Here is a 24419-nt window from a genome sequence, read left to right as displayed (position 1 = left end):
CTATCAGTGCCACCAATCAGTGCCGCATATCAGTGCCACCTATCTGTGACACCTCATTAGTGCTGCCCATCAGTGCCACCCATCAATGATGCCCAGCAGTGCCGCCGGTCAGTGCCGTCTGTCAGTGCCTGCAGTTGGCACTATCAGTGCCGCTTGTCAGTGCCCATCATTTCCTGCATATCAGTGCATCATCAGTGCCTCCTCATCAATGCTCACCGGTGCCGCCTCATCAGTGCTACCTATCTGTGCCGCCTCATCAATGCCCATCAGTGCTGCCTATCAGTGCAGCCTCACCAACGCACATCAAAGAAGAAATATTACCTGTTTGCAAACTTTTAGAATAGAAGCAAAGAAAACCTTTTATGTTTTTAAATTTTTTGCTCTTTTTTCATTTATAGTGCAAAAAATAAAACACCCAGTGGTGAATAAATACCACCAAAAAAAGCTCTATTTGTGTGAAAAAATGATAAAAATTGCATATGGTTACAGTGTTGCATGACCGCACAATTGTCATTGTTAAGTGCAACAGCACTGAAAGCTGAAAATTGTCCTGGGCAGGCAGGGGGTAGAAGTGCCCGGTAGGCAAGTGATTAATTCCAGTGTTGGCACTTTGAAATAAAAAAGTTGGTTTTGTGTTGCAGTTTGGGCACTCGGGCTCAAAAAGGTTCGCCATCACTGGTCTAGGGGCATAAATTACACATTTATTTTCCTGACAACCTATCACATTTCTGAAGGCCGTGGAGCAGCAGGACAATGTAATTACCAACAAAACCATCACATTTTGAAAAGCAAACACCCCAACGTGTATTCTGTGAGGCATTATAAGTTTTTTGAACATGTCAAGTTTTTAAAAAATGTAGAAAGAAAATGAAAAAGTTATTTTGTAACACAAAGTTGTCAATTTATAAGATATTTATAACACATAGGATGTATATACCAAGAATAACACCCCAAAATACATTCTGCTACTCATTTTTAGTATGGCAATACCACCTGTGTGAGACTTTTACATGGCCTAACCCAGGAATGGGCAAACTACGGCCCCCGGGCCGTATACGGCCCGGCGGACCTTTTAATCCGGCCCGCGGAGCGTGATACAAAAAAAAAACAGCCAGGGCAGGCAAACATTTGCATCATTCAGCGCGCTCAAATGCAATGATTGGCCAGTCTCGCTGCCACTCACATCCTGATGGCCAGTGATTGGCTGTCAGGATGTGTGTAGGCGGGGCAGCGTGACGAACGTGAGGGGAGCTAGGCTCCTCTCACAGTCCGCCCTGAAGACCGGAACGGCGCGGGAACACGGCGAGAGGAACGCGCGGAGCAAAGGTAAGTAAATTGACACAGGGGGGACTTGGCTTACTACTTGGGGGGGAATAGTACTATGGGGGATGAAATGTTACAAATTTTAATTTAATTTATATTAATTCACACATACACATCATTCATCTACTCTTGGTCCGGCCCCCGGGTCCAATATATGAATCCATTGCGGCCCTCAAGTCAAAAAGTTTGCCCACCCCTGGCCTAACCACATAAAGAGGCTCAACATCCAATAGCACATTCAGGGGTTCTAGGGACATAAATTACACATCTAGTTTCCTGACTACCTATCACATTTTTGAAGATCCTGGAGAACCAGGATAGTGGAAACACCCACAAAATGACCCCATTTTGGAAAGCAAACACCCCAAAGTATATTCTATGAGGTGTGTCTTTTGAACATGTCACTTTTTTCCACGTTTTTAAAAAATGTGGAAATAAAATGAAAAAATTGTTTTTTTTTACAAAAAGTTGTAAATGTATAAGATGTTTCTAAAAGACAGCAAGGACATAGCAAGAATTACACTCCAAAATACATTCTGCTACTCCTCCTAAGTATGGCAATGCCACATAGCCTTTTTACAGCCTAGCTAAACAAAGAGTAAACAAAAGATTACCTGTGGTTATGGTAGAGCAGTTGTCCACAGAGGAGACCACTGGTCCAGGAATCAGGTAGAGATGTGGTCAGCAACAGTCAAAGGAATCATCCAGGCAGCAGGCAGGGACATAGCCCATAGAAAGTCCTGGGTCATTACAGGCAGCGATATGGTTATCACAGTCAATGTATTGGTCCATGCAGCAGGCAGGAACATGAGGCTTAGGGCCTTGGTCAAGTAAGATCTGGCTACAGGGGTAGAGGCTTCTTCCCACCCAATCTCTTTGAACCTCTGGACTCAAAACCCTGATACGGGAATTACAAGACCTGGTGAAAACCAAAAACTGTTTTTCATTGACTCTTTACCATGATCGGAATGCGCTGTGTTCGAGGGACACAGCTCATCACCGAACGCTGTTACTGACCTTTGGCTTCGACTCTACTTCCACGTGATCCCAAACTAAACAATTTGTGATCAATCTTTGGCTCTTTTACTGACTAAACTGCTGTTTTTTCCCTACCTGCCATATATGCTACTGGATCCCGACTTGCACACCTTCTGATTGGGCGATCCTGAGGACTATAACCTGGTACTAAAACGCATCCAAACCTATCTCCACTGTCAGCAGCTCTGGTGAATGTCAGTTAGTGCTTAGACCAGGGGCGGACTGACAACTCATGGGGCCCCCGGGCAATAGGGGATCATGGGACCCCTGTATCCTTGCCCAAACTCAAAAAAGCCTATGAAAAAGGTACCAGGGGCATCTCATGGGGCCCTCTACTGACCCCGGGCCCTCGGGCAGTGCCCAAGTTTCCAAATGGTCAGTCCGCCCCTGGCTTAGACCCCGCACCTCAAGTAAGCCTGTGTCATCTGCCAAGATGAACTGCTAGAATACTTATCTTGCTTGTAAGTGGGGGTCTCTTTACTGCTATAGCTATTGGTCTCTGAGCCTGACCCCTGACTGACAGAATAATCTGGACAAAACAGAGGCTGCTGTAGCAAATGTTGTGGCTCTTTTCAGGCAGCAAGAGTTTGGTGTTTTCTACCTAAAAAAATTTCAAATGGGAAAGTGTGGTAAAAGGGCAACAGGAGGAAATCTATGCTCTGCAGAGACTACTGGTGGACTTATGTTGGCTAGATGTTGCTAACGCACATATGCCTCTACCACTCAACTCCAATTGAGACCACAGCCATTACAGAGACTTCCTTAAACAATGTCACACTTATTGCCAAACACAACCTAATTTGCTTCTGAGAAACAGAAGGTATTGTTTGCTTTTTTTGCCTCCTGACTAGGGAAACCCTGTCTTGGGCATCCCCTTATGTAGAACAAGACAGCACCACTCTGAATAATTTTGTGTCCGCTATGAATCAGGTTTTTAATGATCCTAACCGCTGGGCAGCTGCCGAAAGCAAAGTTGCATAGTTTGCAGCAGGATACAGTACACAGCTAAATTCCGATGTTGGATCTCAGATACCATTGGAGCCCAGCAGCACAAAAGAGTCAGTTCCACCAAAGGCTCTCTGAACAGGTAAAGTTGAGCTTGCCAGAGTAGTGATCTCGAGGCTTTCCTAATATTATGAAAGCCCGAATCGATCATAGGCTTACAGAAAGAAGGAAGGAGAGACTGGGAAGTAATGGTGACACAAGTTTCTCTGCTAGTCAATTTGCTCAAAGGGATCAAATAGTTCCTCTGGATTACAACACTCCCGATCATGTGCAGGTTGATGCTATTAGGAGATCCATCTCTCCTCAGGCGAAAGAGAGAAGACTTCAGAGGACGTACAGCATGTCTCTATTCTGGGGACCCTACACAGTTAATTGTCCCAACAAAGTCAAAAGAACAATTGCTGTGACTGATGTTATAGCACCTGGATAAATAAACTCCATCACCCAAAGTAAATTCTCTACTTTCCCATCTTGTTAGCCCAAAGCAACAATGTTTAAACAGGAAATAAATCTTCCCCTATTGTGATGGTTGATGGTTCATCTTTATCATCAGGACCTATTACCCATGAAATGGTTCCTTTGGTACTCCACTTTGGGACTGACTATCGTGAGGCTAACAGCTTTCAGCTGATTACATCACCAAAATGTCCTGTTATCCTGGGTATTCCTTGGGTTTCTACCTATAATCCTTCTATCAGCTGGGGAGCATGAACCATAAATTTTATGTCTCCTAATTGCTGGGAACATTGTAGAGAACCATGTTCTCCACCAATCAGAAAATCATAAGTTGATGTAACTACCTTGTCATATGACAACCTAGCTCCACAATACCACAATACCTGAGATGTCTGTGATAAAAAGAATGCTGATTAATTGCCTACTCATAGCCCATATGATTGTCCCATTGAACAGCTTCCAGGGGAAGAAATACCTTTTGGTCATCTTTTCAATCGGTCATAACCTGAATTAAAGGTGCTCAGGAAGTGACTTGATGAGAACTTAGCCACATGCCGCCCAGCCACTGTAGAAATACGGCAGCAGGGCGGCACGGCTAGGCAAAACCACATTTTAAAACATGTGTTTGCAAAACAGGCCCTACCTGTCCCGCTGATCACGGCCGCGGATGTCAGTCGCCGGGTCACAGCCGGTCGTTGCCGGCTATGTCCTGCCGATTAGCGGCAATCACTGACAGAGAGCACGGCTGCAGTAGCTCTGCTGTCTGTCAGTTCCCTGTCAGCTCCTGACATGCTGAGCTGGAGAGAAGAGTTTATATCTCCTGATCAGTGTGTCCCCGCAGTACACACCCCCGCCCCCTAGTAAAACACTCCCCTCACACAGTTAACCCTTTCAGTAAATAAAAAAGTTAACCCCGTCCTCCCCAGTGCCATTAGTACAGTGTCAGTGTTTTTTTTTTTGCACTAATCACTGTATTGGTGTCACTGGGGATGTCAGTGACCCCAAGTCAGTTCCCCCCCAGTGTCAGAATGTCCGCTGCAGTCCCGCAGTCCCGCCATAAGTTGCTGATCGCCGCCATTATTAGTAAAAAAAAAAGTTTAAAATCCCAGTATCTTTCCCGCCATTTGTAAATGCTATAACTTTCATGTAAACCAATTAATTTACACATATTGGGTTTTTTTTAGCAAAGACATGTCGCAGAATGCATTTTGGTCAAAATTTATGACGAAATTTGACATGTTTTATAGCAAAAAGTCCAAAATATTGTTTTTTTTTCTCAAAATTGTCAGCCTTTTTTTTATAGCGCAAAAAAATAAAATAAGCACAGGTGTTCAAATACCACCAAAAGAAAGCTCTATTTGTGTGAAAAAAAGGACATAAATTTCATTTATGTACCACATTGCATGACCGCGCAATTGTCTGTTAAACTAGTGCAGCGCTGTATAGCAAAAAAATGGAGTAAATTGCAGTATCTATCCCATAGTTTGTAGATCCTATAACTTTCACACAAAGCAATCAATATACACTTATTGGGATTTTTTTTACCAAAAACATGGAGCAGAATACATTTTGGCCTAAATTTATAACTAACTTTGAGTTTACTATATATTTTTTATAGCTGAAAGTAAAAAAATATTGTTTTTCTTCAAAATTTGGGGAATTTTTTTGTTTATAGCGTGAAAAATAAAAAGTGCAAAAGTGATCAAATACCACCGAAAGAAAGCTCTATTTGTGTGAAAAAAAGGATGTAAATTTCGTTTGGGTGCAGCATTGCATGACCGCGCAATTATCAGTTGAATTAGTGCAGCGCCGAGTAGCAAAAAGAGGCGTGGTCATTAAGGGGGGTAAATCCTCAGGAGGGCAAGTGGTTAGAGAAGGGCTTTATCGGATACTCAACATGTCCTGCAGAGGGAGTTTTGTTGAGAAAATGGACCCCACCTTGTGTCCATGCATCAATTACAGGGCCTTGAATAAAATTGCTTTTAAACATGGTTATCCATTCCCTTTAATCTCTGAAATGTTGGAAAAACTCTAATCCCCCAAAGTCTTCACAAAACTAGACTTATGGGAGGGGTGGTGCTCATATAACCTTTTCCGCATTTGTCAAGGAGAAGAGTGGAAAACTGCCTTTGGAACCAAATATGGGCATTTCAAGTCCTTGGTTATGCGTTTTTGCCTTTGCAATGCTTCTGCAACTTTTCATCATTGATGGTTTTTTAGATCTGTTGGACCAGTTTGTGATTGCATATCTGGATGATAATCTCACATTCTTGGATAACCTGAAGGATCATAGCAAGCATGTTTGCATGGTCTTTGAAAGATTAAGGAAGAACTGGAAGAAACAAACTGGAGAAATGGGAGTTTTAACAAACCCAGATCCAGTTCTTAGGATATGTTATTTCTCCAGAACGAGTGAACATGGATCCCAAGAAGATCAAAGCAGTGGCAGATTGGTCTGCTCCAAGTAATTTTAAGGAAATATGATTTATTGGGTTTGCCAACTTCTACAGAACATTAATAAGAAACTTCTATAAAGTAATAGTATCAATTACACAGCTGACAAAAAAGGGATACTCTTTGTGTGGTGACCTGAGGCACAGATAGCCTTTAGTAAGCTAAAGACTATTTTTACTTCGGCACCAATATTGGTCCATCCCAGTCCTGAACTTCCTTTTATTGTGGAAGTGAATGCCTCAGACTCTGCTGTGGGAGCCATCCTTTCTCAGCGAAAAGGAAAATAAAGCTGCAGCTTCATCCTTGTGCTTATTTTCCTTGTTTAATGTCTTCAGGTGAAAGGAATTATAACATTGGGAATAAGGAGTTGCTGACAATTAAGAAGCCTTTTCCAAATGGAGGCATCTGCTAGAAGGGGATAATCATCCTGTAACTGTTCTCACTGATCATAAAAACTTTGGATTCATTCATTCTGCCAATAGATTGTCTGCTATTCCAGGTTCAATTTTATCATCTTGTATGGACCCGAGTCAAGGAATGATAAGGTTGGTAACTTTCTAGATTTCTGCTCAAATCAACCTGGTCACCTTTCACTTAAAACTTCCTGGCAGTATGAAGATTTACCCAGAGTTTCATGTATCCTTGCTCAAACACCTTTTCTGGAAGAATTCCTTCACTTCCTCTACCTGTTGAGATACAGGGTGAAGAACAGGGGCTGACTGACAACTCATGGGGCCCCCGGGCAATAGAGGATCATGGGGCCCCTGTGTCCTTGCCCAAACTCAAAAAAGCCTATGAAAAAGGTACCAGGGGCATCTCATGGGGCCCCCTACTGACCCGAGTTTGCAAATGGTCAGTCCGCCCCTGGTCACTCCTGCTACCATCTGTATTCTCGCTACCACCCTTTAGCTTGTTCCTCAAACTTGCTTGATCCCAACCCGCAACAGTTTGTTACCAGCCTTTGGCTTGTTTACTGACTACGCTTATGTTTTATCCCTACCTGCCATATTTGCTACTGGACCCCGGCTTGCTCATCTCCTGATGGGGAGATCCTGAGGACCAGGACCTGGTACTAACATGTAGTAAAACCCATCAGGAGCTCTGGTGAATGCTAGTTAGTACTTAGATCCTGCACCTCAGGTTGGCCGGCGTCATCTTGCTGGTCGTTGTGAGTCTCTCTTTTGCTATAGCTATTTGTCCCTGACTCTGACCTCTATCCGTGACAGGTTATCACCCATGTAATATACACATACAGTCTGTTGCTCCTGCTGGTTCTTTCTGGTGTTCCCTTGGCTGATTTCCTGGCTCTAAAAACCTTACATCCCAACTACTGGAAAGGGCTTGCTCAACAATGACCACCTGGAAGGCTACCATCTGCTGGAGACTTATGGATATGCTTTTTTTTAATACATTTTACATGTGGATGCATATTTATGGTTTTTAATTTCATTGAATTTTTTAAATAAATGGTATATTTAGGTAGCTGCGCTCCTCTCTTACAATCTCTCCAGTGACTACTCTTTCCAATCTGATAAAAACTTTAAATAATTTCACCGAGATTTTAGGACTCCAAGTAAATAAAATCAAAATCAGAGGCACCTAATGTGTGTTACTTATAAAAAAAAAAGTGATCTCCTTGTAAGTTGGTCTATGTATATACAGTTAGGTCCATATATATTTGGACACAGGCACAATTTTAGTTATTTTCAGGTATTTACTAAAACATATTCAAGCTATAGTTATATAATGGGCTGAAAGTGCACACTCTCTCAGGTTCAATTTGAGGGTATGTACATGCAAATTGGAGGAAAGGTTTAGGAATTACAGCTCTTAAGAGTAGCCATCCCCCCTTTTTGAATGGTAATGTCCATGGGTTCCAGACTTCAGGCAGTCATTGCCAGTAAAGGATTCTCAACAAAATATCACACATAATCATTTTGTTTATGATTATATTCAATTGTCCAATTACTTTTGGTCCCCTGAAATAGGGGGATGGCTACTCTTAAGCGCTGTAATTTCTAAACCCTTCCTACAATTTGGATGTACATACCCTCAAATTAAACCTGAGAGTGTGCACTTTCAGCCCATATCCATTATATAAATATAGATTGAATATGTTTTGGTAAATACCTGAAAAAAACTAAAATTGTGCCTGTGTCCAAATATATATGAACCTAACTGTATATCACATTATAGTCTGCATTCCTTTATTGCCTCATTTTATGTCAAATACCTTGTTGATCCTGCAAGTCCCCCTTTTTCCTTTATCTAAACCAGGGGTTGGCAACCTATCGATCACGGTCCAATGGGCAGGTGACAGGTAGACCGCAAACAGGTCCCTGTGCTGCCATCCCCCACCTTTTAGGTGCCAGTTCCTATCTCCCCCTTCCCCCAGTCTTCTCCACTGCTGTTTATCCTGTTCATCCATGCCCTTCCTTCAGAGCTATGCGCCATGGCCCGGGACTCCTGCGCACATGTGCGGGAGTGACGTCATCGTGGCCCGGCCTGTCAGGCTGCCAGAGCTCGCGGACCTGGAAGGAAGACGGATGAAGATGGAACAGCTCACCGCTGGAGGGCTTCATTTTGAGGTAAGTTTTACATACTGTGAGATGCATACTAGCACATCATGACATTACTTTGCAGGGAATTTTTTTTTTCTTTCCTGTGGTTTACTACCGCTTTAAGACATATAAGATGCAACATGATGGTTCCATACAATAGTTTACATAAATACCTAAGGTTATAGAGATTTTAATGCCAAGAAAATTCACGAATCAAAATAATACTTTTTCTTATGTTTAGTGCTTCCTGCTATGTGGATAACCAATAACAATATGACAGTATAGGCATCTCCTATGCATCATGTACATTGTATGTAACACCTTTTGTAATGTTGCCTAAAAAATAGTTTACAGAATAGGAAAATACATTTTACCATTACCTAACAAATATTTTTCCATTACAGAAGGGATCCAAAATTATTTTTGAATGTTCTTGCTTTAAATTTTGCCATAAACAAAATTAACAAGAATCCAGAAATATTACCCAATATTACACTGGGATTTCATGTAACAGATTCATGTTTATATACTAGTATGACAGTGAGGAATATTCTAAGCATTTTATCTGGGCCACAGAAGACAGTTCCTAATTACTCATGTTCTGGAGAAGACAGATTGGTGGGTTTTATAGGAGATCATTTTTCAGTGACAACTATTCCAATGGCGCAAATACTGGGGATCTATGGATATACACAAGTAGGTGCTAAATCTTTTTTACCTCTCTTCAAGATAATACTAAACCCACAAATCATAACATTCCAATGAAGTAAAACTACAATGAACAAAATAGGGATTGCATCCAACTCCGCTGAATTTAATGTGATTTAATAATTCCTTATTGTATTGAATTCCTCATAGTCTACCTATTTTAATACTTTTTGACACATGTTACTGGTGTGATGGCATGGTAACAGGGACTGAAAATTCCTGTGACCAGGTAGGTTTCATGAGCAGACGAGTGGAATTAATTGACATTATTTAAATCAATGGCTTATGCATGTAGTGCACTCCCTAAGGAGCCGCTGGTGAACTTGATTCCTCCCCCGCTCACAACATTTTTCCCCCTCTTTCACTGGCTTGAATGAACAGTGTAGGAGTGTCTTTTTATGGTTTTATTGCAACAGTGAACTTGGATGGGGTAAGGGGAGCATGGAATACCCCAAATCTGGTAAACTGAATACTTCGAGGACTCTTCTCTATCTTGCTGATCTGCACCAAATGTCCCACAGAATCTCTAATGCTGACAGGTGGTTAATATCAAAAGCCCAAAAGGCATACACTGTCACTGACTCTCCAGCACATGATTATATGTTGCCTCCTTCTGATATCCACTAGGCACTTTTCAGTGGGGGAGACAGACTCGCACTACCATAAGACAGCTGGACACTTTTCCCCCCAACTTCCTCCTGGCACTCTCCAGTGTGCTTCTCCAGACCTGAACCAACTCCAAGACTAGACTTAGCAAATAGGCCCCCCAAGCTAAGGCTGGGACCTCTATGTCTTCTAGATGGCACCTCCAATAATCCTGCCCCAGTGGCAGAGCAGAGCCCCTGCACAGAGGTTTCCTCAGCCAGGACTGGACCTCAGGCTATTTATGGGCTCTCCATCCACCTACTAGGCACACCTCCCCAGGGATTGGCTAGATTCTTATAAATAATAAAGACTGCTTACTCTGTTCTTCCTCCCACTATAAGTCTACACTCCTCTAGAATATAGGGGGAAGTAATAAGAGCAGCAGCTTGTAAGACACTGAGCAGGTCTGAACGATCAACTCCTGCTCCACTGATTACAGAGGAGTTAGACTACTGTAGCACTACCCCCTCAGGGGGCCGCTGAATTTTGGGTCACCCTATAGTTCTGCATAGCCAGGCAACATGCACTTCCTTTCTTCAGACTTGCACACAGGAGACAGTAACTAGTCCTTAGTCTTGTTTTTTGAAGTTTTATTAGGGGATATTGAACTTGGATGGGGTTGAGGGATGCATTAGATGCCTAAGAAACTGCAAACTGCAGGTCCTTAAACTATGTACAAGTCTATGGACAACATATTATTTTCTTGGAGGGCTCTCCAGCCCTCCTAGTGTACCTCCTCAGAACCCTGATGAATCCTCCTCTTCAACTGACTGTACTGAGGATATTCCCTGGGCAAGGGGATCCAGAAACTGCTGCTGTGGAATAGAAAGTCCCAGATGAGGAGCTAGTTGGGTTTCCCATCTGACTGCCATCTCCCCTATACGGCCCAGGGGGTGTAAGGTTACTCACACTGTCCTTCCTGATAGCTTAATGGGTTGGTGGCTGCCTTCAGGCCTTCCATTGCACTGGTTCCTTCCCTGATGCTCAGGCTGTCCCTCCTTAAAGAGTGACACAGTGGAAGTTTCCCTCTCCAGCACCAGCCTGTAGGTAGGCCTTTTCATACAGCAGGAGGCATTAACATACTGTATCTCACAACTTCTAAACTACCACAAATTCTAAAAAAAAGGGATTTATTTCACCTTAATATAGTGGGTGGAGCCATGGAAATAATTTCTTTATGTCCATTTGGCCAACTGTACATCTAAACCTGCTAGAAACATTTACTTTAAACTGCATTCTGCTGTTCCAGGCTTGTTGGCCATCATCAGTGCAGTGAATGGGATCAAAGGCTTCTGTCAAGCAGGGTTTGGGGACCAGCAAAAAAGTATAATTCTACAGATGATGGTGGGGTAGATCAAAAACAACCAAAAAAGCCTCTACTGAACTAGCGCAAAAAAGAGAGTACCGGAAAGTCTTTTGAGAACACAAGGTATCTGCATGTCTTCATCCATTACACATCCCAAAAAATTATTCCTCCTTTTATTATAGTGCAAGGAGTCTTTCAAATCATTCCTTTATCGCTGTTTGGCCAACTGTGCTTCTAAGGTACCAGTTCACACCAAAATGTGGTGTGGGAAACCGTTCAATTTGCATTTCCCGCACTGAGTTCAAAATGCACTGCAGTTGCAGTCTCCAGCGCGTATCAATGTTAATTTAATGAATCTCAAATGCAGGTCACAAACACATTGCAATAGAAATATAAAATGAATAATAATGTCACAGTCAGGTGTCAGACTCGGAGGCCAGTAGCTATAGCCAGGGCTGCTGTTAGAAACCACGAGGCCCCATACAGAAAACCTGGCAGGGCACCACCACTAAAAAAAAAAAAAAAAAAAAAAAAAAAAAAGCTTCAGTTATGAATGAACACAGTGAGTAATTGTTACAGATCCCTCATTGTGTTCATTCAGGAAAGGAAAGGCATGGTAAATGTGACATAATTAGCAGACCCTTTCCCCAGTCTCCATCCTGAAGGATCCTATTGTGTGCTTGCAGATGCCGGTGGAATGGAGAGGAAGGGAGCCGGAAGCACTGAGGGGTGGGGGCACACAGAGGGGCCTGGGCAGCAGGGGGATACGTATGGTGCACAGGGAGGGTGATGGGTGTGGTGGGGGCAATTACTGGAACTGACCCGCTGTATGGCTCTCTCTGTTGCAGCTAAAAAGCCAGCTGGAGGAAGAGGAGAAGAAGCCACCCTCTCTGCCCACATCTGATTTAATCCTGCTGCCTGGGCTCCCCTGCTGGGCTGGACCCCATACAGGAGAACTGGTGGTACCCTCTTATCCACAGCCCTGGCTATAGCAGCAGAAAAGCTCCCACCAACCAGCAGGATGGTATACAAACAGGTCACCCTGGCAAATGACACAGGTTCACCTGAGGTGCGAGGTCAAATCACTAACCAGTATTCACCAGAGCTCCTGATGGTGGAGATGGGTTTTGCTGCATGTTAGCACCAGGTTGTGGTCCTCGGGATCGCCTCACCAGGAGGTGAACAAGCCAGGGTCCAGTAGCAGATATAGCAAATGGGGATCAAACAGCAGCATAGCCAGTAAACAAGCCAAAGGTTGGTCACAGATGGTTACAGTTTGGGATCATGTGGCAGTGGAGTCAAGGAACAAGTCAAAGGTCAGTAAAGTATGGACAGCAGCAGGAGAGACAAGAGCGAGATATTGGCTGGAGAAGGCACAATAATCTGGCAAACAGAAAGTGATGTTCAGCATCTAAGGTAGCTCAGTGGGAAGAGTTACTGCCAGACTCTGCAGTTCCAGGTTCAAGTCCAGGGCCTGACAAATAATGTGTAGGAGTGAAAATCAAGTTTGCCACATTTCAGGGAGAAAGAGGACAGAAAAAGAAGAAAAATTACCTACAATGCTTAGGGACTTTAAAGGCACTGTACTTAAGTCACAACACAGTTAGAAATAACAATATGTTTATTAAATTCCATTAAAATAATTGGTAGAAAAGTACATAACCACCATAAACAAATGTATACTTGTAATTACACATCAACTTTCTTAAAACCATACCAATACATGGCTAATTTTATGTCCCGCTGATAAATGCAGGCGATTTTTGCAGTTCAGAGCTGCTTCATCAGGGACCCCGTGGGTTTGTCTAAAAAGTTGAAAATATATTTTAACTGTACAAATAATATTATAATTAACAAATTATCTGAACAAAGTATATGATAATGGTTTACAGCTTACCAGAACATCAGTTAAAAACTTAATAACTGCTGTTTCTTGAGAGGATGTCATATATAGGGTCTCAAAACCCCTCCCCTAGAAGGTACAGGAAAGGCAAGCCAGACATCGAGCCAAGTAGAGGGGAAGGAAAGTAAAGGCTGTGACAATTTCGCACACACCTGTCACTCCTACATATTATTATTCGGTTTCTATTGGGTTGATTTTTTCATGGCTATATAATATTCCTTATTTAATAAAATTTTATTTTCCTTTTTCATTTAATTGATTTTCTTTTTTGGCCAGCATCGGCTTGCCTTTTGCAGCATTGATAGTTGTCCACCTTTTTCCTTCTTTTACACAGTTTGGATTCCCTGCTAAGGATGTTCCTGGTACTGAGAATCTTTTGGCATGTGATCCTTTGATGGTGTTGGTTCTCCTTGCTTCTTCAACTGGGCTCCTTATGTCTCTACAGCTCTGGAGCGTGTTTGAAGTGACATTTCAGGGGCCATATCATGCTGTTGGTCATCCTAGGGCCTATTCTAGTCCTCTGAGACTCACTGCATTACTTTTATTTCTATAATGACTATCCTTGTTGATCCTGCAATCTTCTTTATTTGGAACATTATTCTTTTTGTGTTGGTAAATGCTTAAGACTATGCCCTCAGCCTTTGGCTGGGAGACCGCACCCACACTTATCTCTAGACTCCGGGATTGAGTTCATAAGTATTTTTCTACTTATTCTGGTGTTGCTCTTTTTGCACTAGATGCCTTTTGCACATTGTGCCCACTTATTGGTAATACTGCCATGATTTGTTTTAGGTATGAGGTGGGGTGAGGGGTGGGGGATTAGTTTTTAGTTTTGTTGTTGTATCTGTTATTTTGCAGCATATTGAGTGTACTCTGGTGTCCTCATGAGTATCTTCTCTGTTGCTTTGTGTATGTTATTTTGATGTCCTATGGTTGGGTATCTGAGTGCTCCTGTTGGCTAATATTGCCCTATACTCTTAGATGTGTACCTGTACTATAGTCTCTTGGAACACAACAGTGCTTAACTTCCACATTAGGAGTTATCTGGTATTTCAATTTTTAAAAGAGTATCACTCTCACATATGTATCTTCCAGTAGATGCATTTGATGGGGGGTTCTTCTAAAAAAAACATGGATAGGACATCACTATCATTTCAAATACACCAACTATTCCAGAGAGTTGAGTCTCCAATACATAATTCCATTTTCTTTCAGTTATTGGCTTTGGAGTTGGACTCGGATGCTAACTATGTTAAAATTCATGCGGTTATAGACTCTTTGGAGGTGGTATTGGTTGGATTGTAACTTCCTCCTATATCATCTGTTAGGTCGTATATATACCATAGTGGCTCATTTAGTTGCCTACTCCACTATTAGTATTTTGATCCTGGGTGACTTCATTGTGGCTCCTGACCCTTGGATGGACAAAATGTCCCTGTGGGCATCTTCAAACTGAAATTAGCAGCTTGGTCAGAAGCCTCTCACTTTACCGATGTCTGAAGATGGAGAGATCCTTCCAGGAGAACGTACACTTGCAACTTGGCATCCTATAATACTTTCTCTTGCATTGATTTGGTGTATGCAGGCGAAGTCTGTCCTCTCTAGGGGCACCTTCAAACTGGAATTAGCAGCTTGGTCAGAAGCCTCTCAATTTACCGATGTCTGAACTTGGGTGTGATTTTAGTGCGGACTAAAAAAAGGGTCCTGCACCTTTTTGGTGTGAATGTGGTGTGATTTGAGCCATACTAAATGTATGGCTCAAATGTATGGCTCAAACAGAATTTGCATGTGATTTGCACAGTAATGCGGTGCGGTTCCTGTGCGAATCACATGCGGCACGCTGCACCACACAAGTGTGAACCCAGGCTTCAGGTCTGTTCTTAGCTAGTGGTTTATGCTATTGTTGATGATGTACCTGATGCCTCTAATACTTTCTCTGTATCCACTATATTAAAGTTTGATTGACCACTGAATGACTGGGCAGCCAACTTTAGGAAGATTCCTGGTGGTTCCAAACTTCTTCAATGTACGGATTGTGACTGTGCTCATTGGGACCTTCAATACTGCAGAAAATTTTCTATACCCTTCCCCAGATCTGTGCCTTGATACAATCCTGTCTCAGAGGTCTATGGATAATTCCTTGGACTTCATGGCATGGTTTGTGTTCTGACATGTACTGCTAACTGTGGGACCTTTTATAGACAGGTTTATGCCTTTCCTAATCATGTCCAATCAACTGAATTTCCCACAGGTGGACTCCAATCACGTTTTCATCCTTGAAACATCTCAAGGATGATCAGTGGGAACAGGATGAACAAGAGCTCAATTTTGAGTGTCATGGCAAAGACTGAATACTTATGTACATGCAGTTTTTTTTTCATTTTTTATTTTTAATAAATTGCAAAGATTTCAAAACAAACTTTTTTCATGTTGTCATTATGGGGTATTGTTTGTAGAATATTGAGGAAAAAAATTAATTTAATCCATTATGGAATAAGGCTGTAACAACAAAATGTGGCAAAAGCTAAGAGCTGTGAATACTTTCTGGATACACTGTGTATATATATATATATATATACAGTGGGGCAAAAAAGTATTTAGTCAGCCACCAATTGTGCAAGTTCTCCCACTTAAAAAGATGAGAGAGGCCTGTAATTGGCATCATAGGTAGACATCAACTATGAGAGACAAAATGAGAAAAAAAAATCCAGACAATCACATTGGCTGATTTGGAAAGAATTTATTTGCCAATTATGGTGGAAAATAAGTATTTGGTCACCTACAAACAAGCAGGATTTCTGGCTCTCACAGACCTGTACCTTCTTCTTTAAGAGGCGCCTCTGTCCTGCACTCATTACCTGTACCAATAGCACCTGTTTGAACTTGTTATCAGTATAAAAGACACCTGTCCACAACCTCAAACAGTCACACTCCAAACTCCACTATGGTGAAGACCAAAGAGCTGTCGAAGGACACCAGAAACAAAATTGTAGACCTGCACCAGGCTGGGAAGACTGAATCTGCAATAGGCAAGCAGCTTGGTGTGAACAAATCAACTGTGGGAGCAATAATTAGAAAATGGAAGACATACAAGACCACTGATAATCTCCCTCGATCTGGGGCTCCACGCAAAATCTCACCCCGTGGGGTCAAAATGATCACAAGAACGGTGAGCAAAAATCCCAGGCCACACGGGGGGACCTAGTGAATGACCTGCAGAGAGCTGGGACCAACATAACAAAGGCTACCATCAGTAACACACTACGCCACCAGGGACTCAGATCCTGCAGTGCCAGACGTGTCCCCCTGCTTAAGCCAGTACATGTCCGGGCCCATCTGAAGTTTGCTAGAGAGCATTTGGATGATCCAGAAGAGGATTGGGAGAATGTCATATGGTCAGATGAAACCAAAATAGAACTGTTTGGTAGAAACACAACTCGTCGTGTTTGGAGGAGAGAGAATGCTGAGTTGCATCCAAAGAACACCATACCTACTGTGAAGCATGGGGGTGGCAACATCATGCTTTGGGGCTGTTTCTCCGCAAAGGGACCAGGACGACTGATCCGTGTACAGGACAGAATAAATGGGGCCATGTATCATGAGATTTTGAGTGCAAACCTCCTTCCATCAGCAAGGGCATTGAAGATGAAACATGGCTGGGTCTTCCAACATAACAATGATCCCAAACATACCACCCGGGCAACGAAGGAGTGGCTTCGTAAGAAGCATTTCATGGTCCTGGAGTGGCCTAGCCAGTCTCCAGATCTCAACCCCATAGAAAACCTTTGGAGGGAGTTGAAAGTCCGTGTTGCCCAGCGACAGCCCCAAAACATCACTGCTCTAGAGGAGATCTGCATGGAGGAATGGGCCAACATACCAGCAACAGTGTGTGCCAACCTTGTGAAGACTTACAGGAAACGTTTGACCTCTGTCATTGCCAACAAAGGATATATAACAAAGTATCGAGACAAGCTTTTGATATTGACCAAATACTTATTTTCCACCATAATTTGCAAATAAATTCTTTCCAAATCAGCAGATGTGATTGTCTAGATTTTTTTTCTCATTTTGTCTCTCATAGTTGAGGTCTACCTATGATGCCAATTACAGGCCTCTCTCATCTTTTTAAGTGGGAGAACTTGCACGATTGGTGGCTGACTAAATACTTTTTTGCCCCACTGTATATATTGTACGTGACCACCCTGCAGCAGGAAAACAGCTATAGGGTGGTCCTTAAGTGGTTAAAATACAATATCCATACCTCAATTTTAGGGGGAAACTACAGGGTTTTTTTCTTCAAGAGGTACGCACAGAAAATTAATTCCAGACCTAAAAGGACTAGTATGAATTTTGAGGTGGACCTCATGCTGTTTTTTTACACTATCCCCTTCCCCTGTTTACAAAGGCTGGCATCTGAATGTAATGGTGTGAATGAGTCACTGGTTGTTATAGCTCTGCCAGGAGCCTGAGCAGGACACTGTCACATTTAGCAGTGGTAGTATTACTGCTGTATCAACATTTATACTGTATATCTTGACCCAAAAGTCCAGATGTTCTTCCATCATGACTTGCTTTGCTAGGTCATACAATGCTTTGCTGCCACATCCATATAAATCTGAAAGATCTATCTCTTGAAGCCAATATTATAGATTGCACAAATATAGATTTTTATCTCTATAAACATCAGCATCCAACTATAATATACCTAGCTTTGATATGGCTTTTTGGAACTTTTGGGCCTTTGGAAATATTTCTAATATATTGGCTATAAACACTGAAAATAATGACTTTTTAATTTTTCAGGTCAGTTATGGAGCTACAGACCATTCTCTAACCAATAGATTCCTTTATCCTCATGTCTTCAGGACACTTCAAAATGACCATGTTCAATATATGGTTATAGTTAATTTGTTGAAACAGTTCGGCTGGACGTGGGTTGGAATATTGGCATCAAAAGATGATGAGGGAGACACAGTTGGGGACATGTTAACAAAGTTCCTGAATAGTAATGGCATTTGTGTTGAGTTTAAAATATCTATAGGACCTTATAAGCAGCGTGATAAAATCAGTGTGGACTATACAATGCAAAATATCATTACTTTGGTTATGAAATCCATTGCTACAGTTGTTGTAGTTTGTGGATCTTATCTAAGCGAGCCTGCACTTTTTATGTATCAGGATGCTTTCTATAATAAAACATTCATTTTTCCTCCTCCGTGGTCTCCCAGCCCTTCAATATATACTCCAATGATTGTATTTAATGGTAGCCTGGCTGTGGAACTATATCCAATAATCTTTCCTGGTAAAGAAAATTTTTTTGATGAAGTCGATAAGATGAAAAACTTAAACAATGTAACAGATTCTCTAAATCTTTTATCACTTGCAAGGTGCATGTCTGCAAACAAAGAAAATAGAAATAAATCCATATTATGTTCAGCAACCTTTGGTAACATTGTCCTTAAATTCCGGTATCCAAATTTATTTAATTTTGTGTATCAAGGAACCCCTCCTCACATTTATTATACAGTAGAAGCCATGGCAAAAGCACTGCATGATATGAATCAGTTCTATAAAGGAAAACCTTATGAAAAGCAACATCGTTTTTACAGACATAAGGTAGAGTACATAACTTTTCTTTGGATTTAGGGGATGTACAAAATAATTTCATCCTGGAATTGATGATCACTTAAAATGTAATATACACTCTCTGGCCACCTTATTACGTACACCTTGCTAGTAGCGGGTTGAAACCCCTTTTGCCTTCAGAACCGCCTTCATTCTTCGTGGCATAGAATCAACAAGGTGTTGGAAATATTCCTCAGAGATTTTGGTCCATATTGACATGATAGCATCAAGCAGTTGCTGCACATTTTTTCAGCTGCACATCCATGATGCAAATTTCCCATTCCACCACATTCCAATGGCGCTCTATTGGATTGAGATCTGGAGATTGTGGAGGCCATTGGAGTGCAGTGAACTCATTGTCATGTTCAAGAAACCAGTTTGAGATGATTTGAGCTTTGTGACATTATCCTGCTGGAAGGAGCCATTAGAAGATGGGAACACTGTAGTCATAAAGGGATGGACGTGGTCAGCAGCACTACTCAGATAGGCCGTGGCGTTTAAACATTGCTCAATTGGTACTAAGGGGCCCAAAGTGTGCCAAGAAAATCTTCCCCACACCATGACACACCAACACCAGTCTGAACCGTTGATACAAGGCAGGATGGATCCATGATTTCATGTTGTTTATGCCAAATTCTGACCTTACCATCTGAATGTCCCAGCTGAAATCCAGACTCATCAGACCAGACAACGTTCTTCCAATCTTCTATTGTCCAATTTTGGTGATCCTGTGCAAATTGTACCCTTCGTTTCCTGTTCTTAGCTGACAGGAGTGGCACCCATGTGGTCTTCTGCTGCTGTAGCCCATCTGCTTCAAGGTGGGATGTGTTGTGCATTCGGAGATGGTATTCTTAATGCCTTGGTTGTAACGAGGGGTTATTTGAGTTACTGTTGCCTTTCTATCATCTGGAACCAGTCTGCCCATTCTCCTCTGACATCAGCAAGGCATTTTCCTCCACACAACTGCTGCTCACTGGGTATTTTCTCTTTTTCTGGCCATTCTCTGTAAACCCTAGAGATGGTTGTGTGTGAAAATCCATTACATTATCAGTTTTTGAAATATTCAGACCAGCCCATTTGGCACCAACAACCACGCCACGTTCAAAGTCACTTACATCCCCTTTCTTCCCCAATCTGATGCTCGGTTTGAACTTCAGCAAGTCATCTTCACCACATCTAGATGCCTAAATGCATTGAGTTGTTGCCATGTGATTGGCTGATTAGCAATTTGTGTTGCCAAGTTATTGCACAGGTGTACCTAATAAAGTGGCTGGTGAGTGTATATTGTAGCAGTGTTTGGCCGACACTGGAATGGTTTGTGGGTGAATCTGCCATAACAGAAGGGAGATGCCAAATATTCTTTCCTAGAGGAGAGAGGCCTCAGTGTGAACTGTAACTCAGAAGAAAAACAAGAAGCCTGTCATTGGTAGTGCTAGTTCCCTGGTCATCAGGCTGATCCTCTATGGTATTTGGACTTGATCCAATGACTCTTAGATATAGAGTTCAAACCCTTTGGACTCTAAATTCAATGATCAAATATTGATAGGACCTCCCACTAAGTGCTTGGCAGTGCTAACCCTACATTTGTTTTAGTGGTGACACAAGGACATTTAAACCTTTTGATAAAGTACCAGTTAATAATTGCACACACAATTTCAAAGAAGAATAACATTTCACTTAACCCCTTGCCTACAGGGCACTTCTACCCCCTTCCTGCCTACAGGGCACTTATACCCCCTTCCTGCCTACAGGGCACTTCTACCCCCTTCCTGCCCAGGCCAATTTCCAGCTTTCAGCGCTGTCACACTTTGAATGACAATTGCGCGGTCATGCAACACTGTACCCATATGAAATTTGTATCATTTTTTTGTGACAAATAGAGCTTTATTTTGATAGTATTTAACCTCCCTAGCGGTATGATTATTTCAGATTTTTGGTGCTGAAAGCGGTACCATTTTTTTGCATGGAAATATGTATTTTTTTTTATTGTAGGCCTGTAATTTAGGAATAACTCACTGAAATCTGTCCGAACAAGAGTCTAGTAAACATTCCGGATATGATAAAACTTGAAACACGAAATCATAAATTATAATTTAATAAATAATCATAAAAAATAATAATCTAATAATAAATGTAATTCAATAATATAATCAAACCAAAAACACTGAAATTTGAAATAGAACGTCAAGTTCGCACATCGCTGAGCTCAGTCGCAGAATCGTTTTCAGTGTCTGATGAGGAATTTCCCCCACGAATCATTATCACTCAATTCTGCAAGTGGTTCTGATTTACTATCGCTGTTCTCTAGCCGGTCTAAAACCAATTTTGACCTAAAGGGACGCTTTTTGGACGCCATGGACTTTTCTAAGTTTCCAGGCAGAAAGAACAGTAAAAATGCAGGCAGGGCGCCGGACAAAGCACTCGGGACAAAATGTATGTGAAATGTTTTGAAACAGAAATGTTCCGGCTTCGGCGCCCGTACGTCCCGACGTCACAGGGACCGGAACACGGAAGCCAGATGCCGGCATCGGCCGGAGGAGATGGCCGGGGACACTGCAGGGGACGCATCGCGGGAGCGAAGGACAAGGTAAGTGCTGCAGGGACTCCCTGAGCAAAGCCTGAGTGTAGCTTGGGGGGGTTACCGCTTTTGGTACTGAAACTCTACCCCGAGCTACACTCACCTCGGGGTTTTTTATTTTTTATTAAACAAACCAAAAACCTCTGAAAATGTTGAAAAAAAAAACGTTTTTTATTAGTTTTTGTTATAAAAGTTTGTAAGTAAGTGATTTTTCTGCTTCACTGATGTGTGCTAATAAGGCTGCAATGATGGACACTGATAGATAGCACTGATGGGCACTGATGAGGAGGCACTGGTAAGTGGCACTGATGGGCATTGACAGGCATCACTGATGGGCACTGAAAGGCAGCACTGATATATGGCACTGATATATGGCACTGATATATATTGCACTGATAGGCGGCACTGACTGGCACTGTTAGGCGGCACCGACTGGCACTGTTAGGCGGCACTGACTGGCACTGATAGGCAGCACTGATGGGCACTGATAGGTGGCACTGATGCACACTGATAGGCGGCACTGACTGGCACTGATAAGCGGCACTGATTGTCAGAACTGATAGGTGGCACTGATTGGTATTGATAGGTGGCACTGACTGGCACTGATAGGCTACACTGAAAGGCAGATCATATGGGCACTGATATGTGGCATTGATGTGCACTGGTAGGCACTGATATGTGGCATTGATGTGCACTGGTAGGCACTGACATGTGGCATTGATGTGGCACTGATAGGCACTGGTACGTGGCACTGATGAGCACTGACAGCTGGCACTGATGGACACTGACAGGTGGCACTGCTGGGGCTACACTGATCATCAGGGCACACTGATCATCAGTGCCCTGATGATCAGTGTACATGTCCCCTCTGAGGAATGCCGATTACCGGCTCTCCTCTCCTGTCAGTGTGACAGCTCGAGAGGAGTGAAATGCCGATAACCGGCATTTCCCTGTTTACATGTGATCAGCTGTGACTGGACACAGCTGATCACATGACCGAGCCGACATCTTCGGCTCTTTCCGTGGATCGGTGATCCGCTGTGTCCGAGGGATACATTGCACCACCGATCGCCACGTTGCGCGCTCCCAGAGCCACGCATGCGTGGTGAGAATGGGAGGACGTCATATGACGTCCTCCCAGAATGAGAGAACCGCCTTGTGCCCGTCATATTACTGTATGGCGGGTGGGAGGTTGTTAAAGGAGATGTATAGCCAAAGCTACATCTCCTGTGGATCGCAGGAGTGCAGTTAGGTACCATCCAGGCTATGAAAAGATCCTGACTGTAGGCTCAAAATCTGTCCTGAAGCCTGGGCTGGCAGCTGGATGAGCTGCTCAGCAAGCTGCTGAGCCAGCTGCTCCCACCCCTCCACAGCCCAATGCTCCAGTGAGCTGTGAAGAGGCAGAGCAGAGAGCCGGAGTGGACCAGAGAACTGAGCGATCAGCAGTGTACGATTGCTCAGTTTTGAGTGCAGAACCAGAGGAGACAAGTGAATATCATTTTTTTTTCAGAATCCCATACTTCTCTTTTACCTTCATTTCAGATGGGTAGGGATGAGGTTGGGTTCACTCCAAAATGGAAGGAAGCCAATAGTGTCTGTCTAATGAATATTGACTGCCGCTTTATGTACTTGTAGATGTGTCGCAGGGAATTCCCCAGCTGATTGGCACGACAACTTCCTTCTGACCTTGGCTGAGCCCATGTTCATCTCTAATGATGGGTATACAGTAGGAATAGAAGCATCAGGTGCAATTCCTCCTCAGTAGGGGCCAACCTACAGTCATCTCACAAATATCACTGAGCTGATTGGTCAGACCATGTACTGCCAATTTTGTATCTCTGTTAGGCAGTTGTGTGTTATTACTGTAGCTGGTTGTAGCGCAGACCAATATAATAGCCTGACTCAACAATTATATATGAGTCTAGTATGATATCCTCTGCAGTACTTAGATTTGCAAGCCCAAAACAAAAATACAGATCAGAACTTTCCATAACTTCGCAGAGGACACAGACTGTGTCCAGTGAATGCGCAAATACAGGCAAGTGGTCGCAAATCGCTGTCAGCCTCCCATTGTTTTCAATGGGGCTTCTGTTCACAGCTATTCACAGGGAATGCTGGATGTCCCAAATATAATAACTAGTGGCCCATGTGTGCATACACACTATATTGCCAAAAGTATTGGGAAACCCCTCTGAATCATGTGATTCAGGTGTTCCAATCCCCTCCATGGACACAGGTGTATACAATCAAGCCCCTAGGCATGCAGACTGCTTCTACAAACATTGGTGAAAGAATGGATCGCTCTCAGGAGCTCAGTGACTCCAAGCGTGGTCCCGTGATAGGTGGTCACCTGTGCAATAAGTCCATCCGTGACATTTCCTGGCTACTAAATATTCCACGCTCAACTGTTAGTGGGATTATAACAAAGTGGAAGCAACTGGGAACAACAGCAACTCAGCCGCCAAGTGGTAGGCCACGTCACATGACAGAGCGGGGTCAGCACATGCATGCATGAGTCCTCTCCTCATTCTGACAGTGAGTGAGAAGAGCAGTAAGTGGCATTTCTCAGGGGGACATCAGAGCACTGATCATTAGTGCCCCAATGATCAGTGTAGCCCCATCAGTGCGCCCATCAGTGCCTATCTGTGCTGGGTTTCAGTACCTAGCAGTACTGGCTATCAGTGCCCATGAGTGCTGGCTATCATTGCCTCCTCAGTGCTGGCTGTCAATGCCCATCAGTGCTGGCTACCAGTGCCCATAGGTGCTGGTTGTCAGGGCCCATCAGTGCTGGCTATCAGTGCCCCAATGATCAGTGTA

At 42.9% G+C, this 24419-nt stretch overlaps 1 protein-coding gene across 1 annotated transcript in view; it reads left to right on the top strand.

The window, feature by feature from the left end:
• The window catches only part of LOC149449826 (vomeronasal type-2 receptor 26-like), a 79312-nt gene that overhangs the window by 21805 nt on the left and 33088 nt on the right, over window positions 1-24419 (top strand). Inside the window, exons 2-3 of the mRNA XM_089692720.1 lie at window positions 6043-6286; window positions 23238-23328. Coding sequence (XP_089548846.1) covers window positions 6043-6286; window positions 23238-23328 — 335 coding nt within the window. The remainder of the gene's footprint in view (window positions 1-6042; window positions 6287-23237; window positions 23329-24419) is intronic.

This window comes from Staurois parvus, unplaced genomic scaffold, assembly GCF_062004578.1.
Source record: "Staurois parvus isolate SC_StPar_1 unplaced genomic scaffold, SC_StPar_1.0 ptg000602l, whole genome shotgun sequence".
Taxonomy (NCBI): Eukaryota; Metazoa; Chordata; class Amphibia; order Anura; family Ranidae; genus Staurois; species Staurois parvus.
The sequence above is the reverse complement of the archived record's forward strand: the minus strand, read 5'-3'. Positions and strand labels throughout refer to the sequence as shown.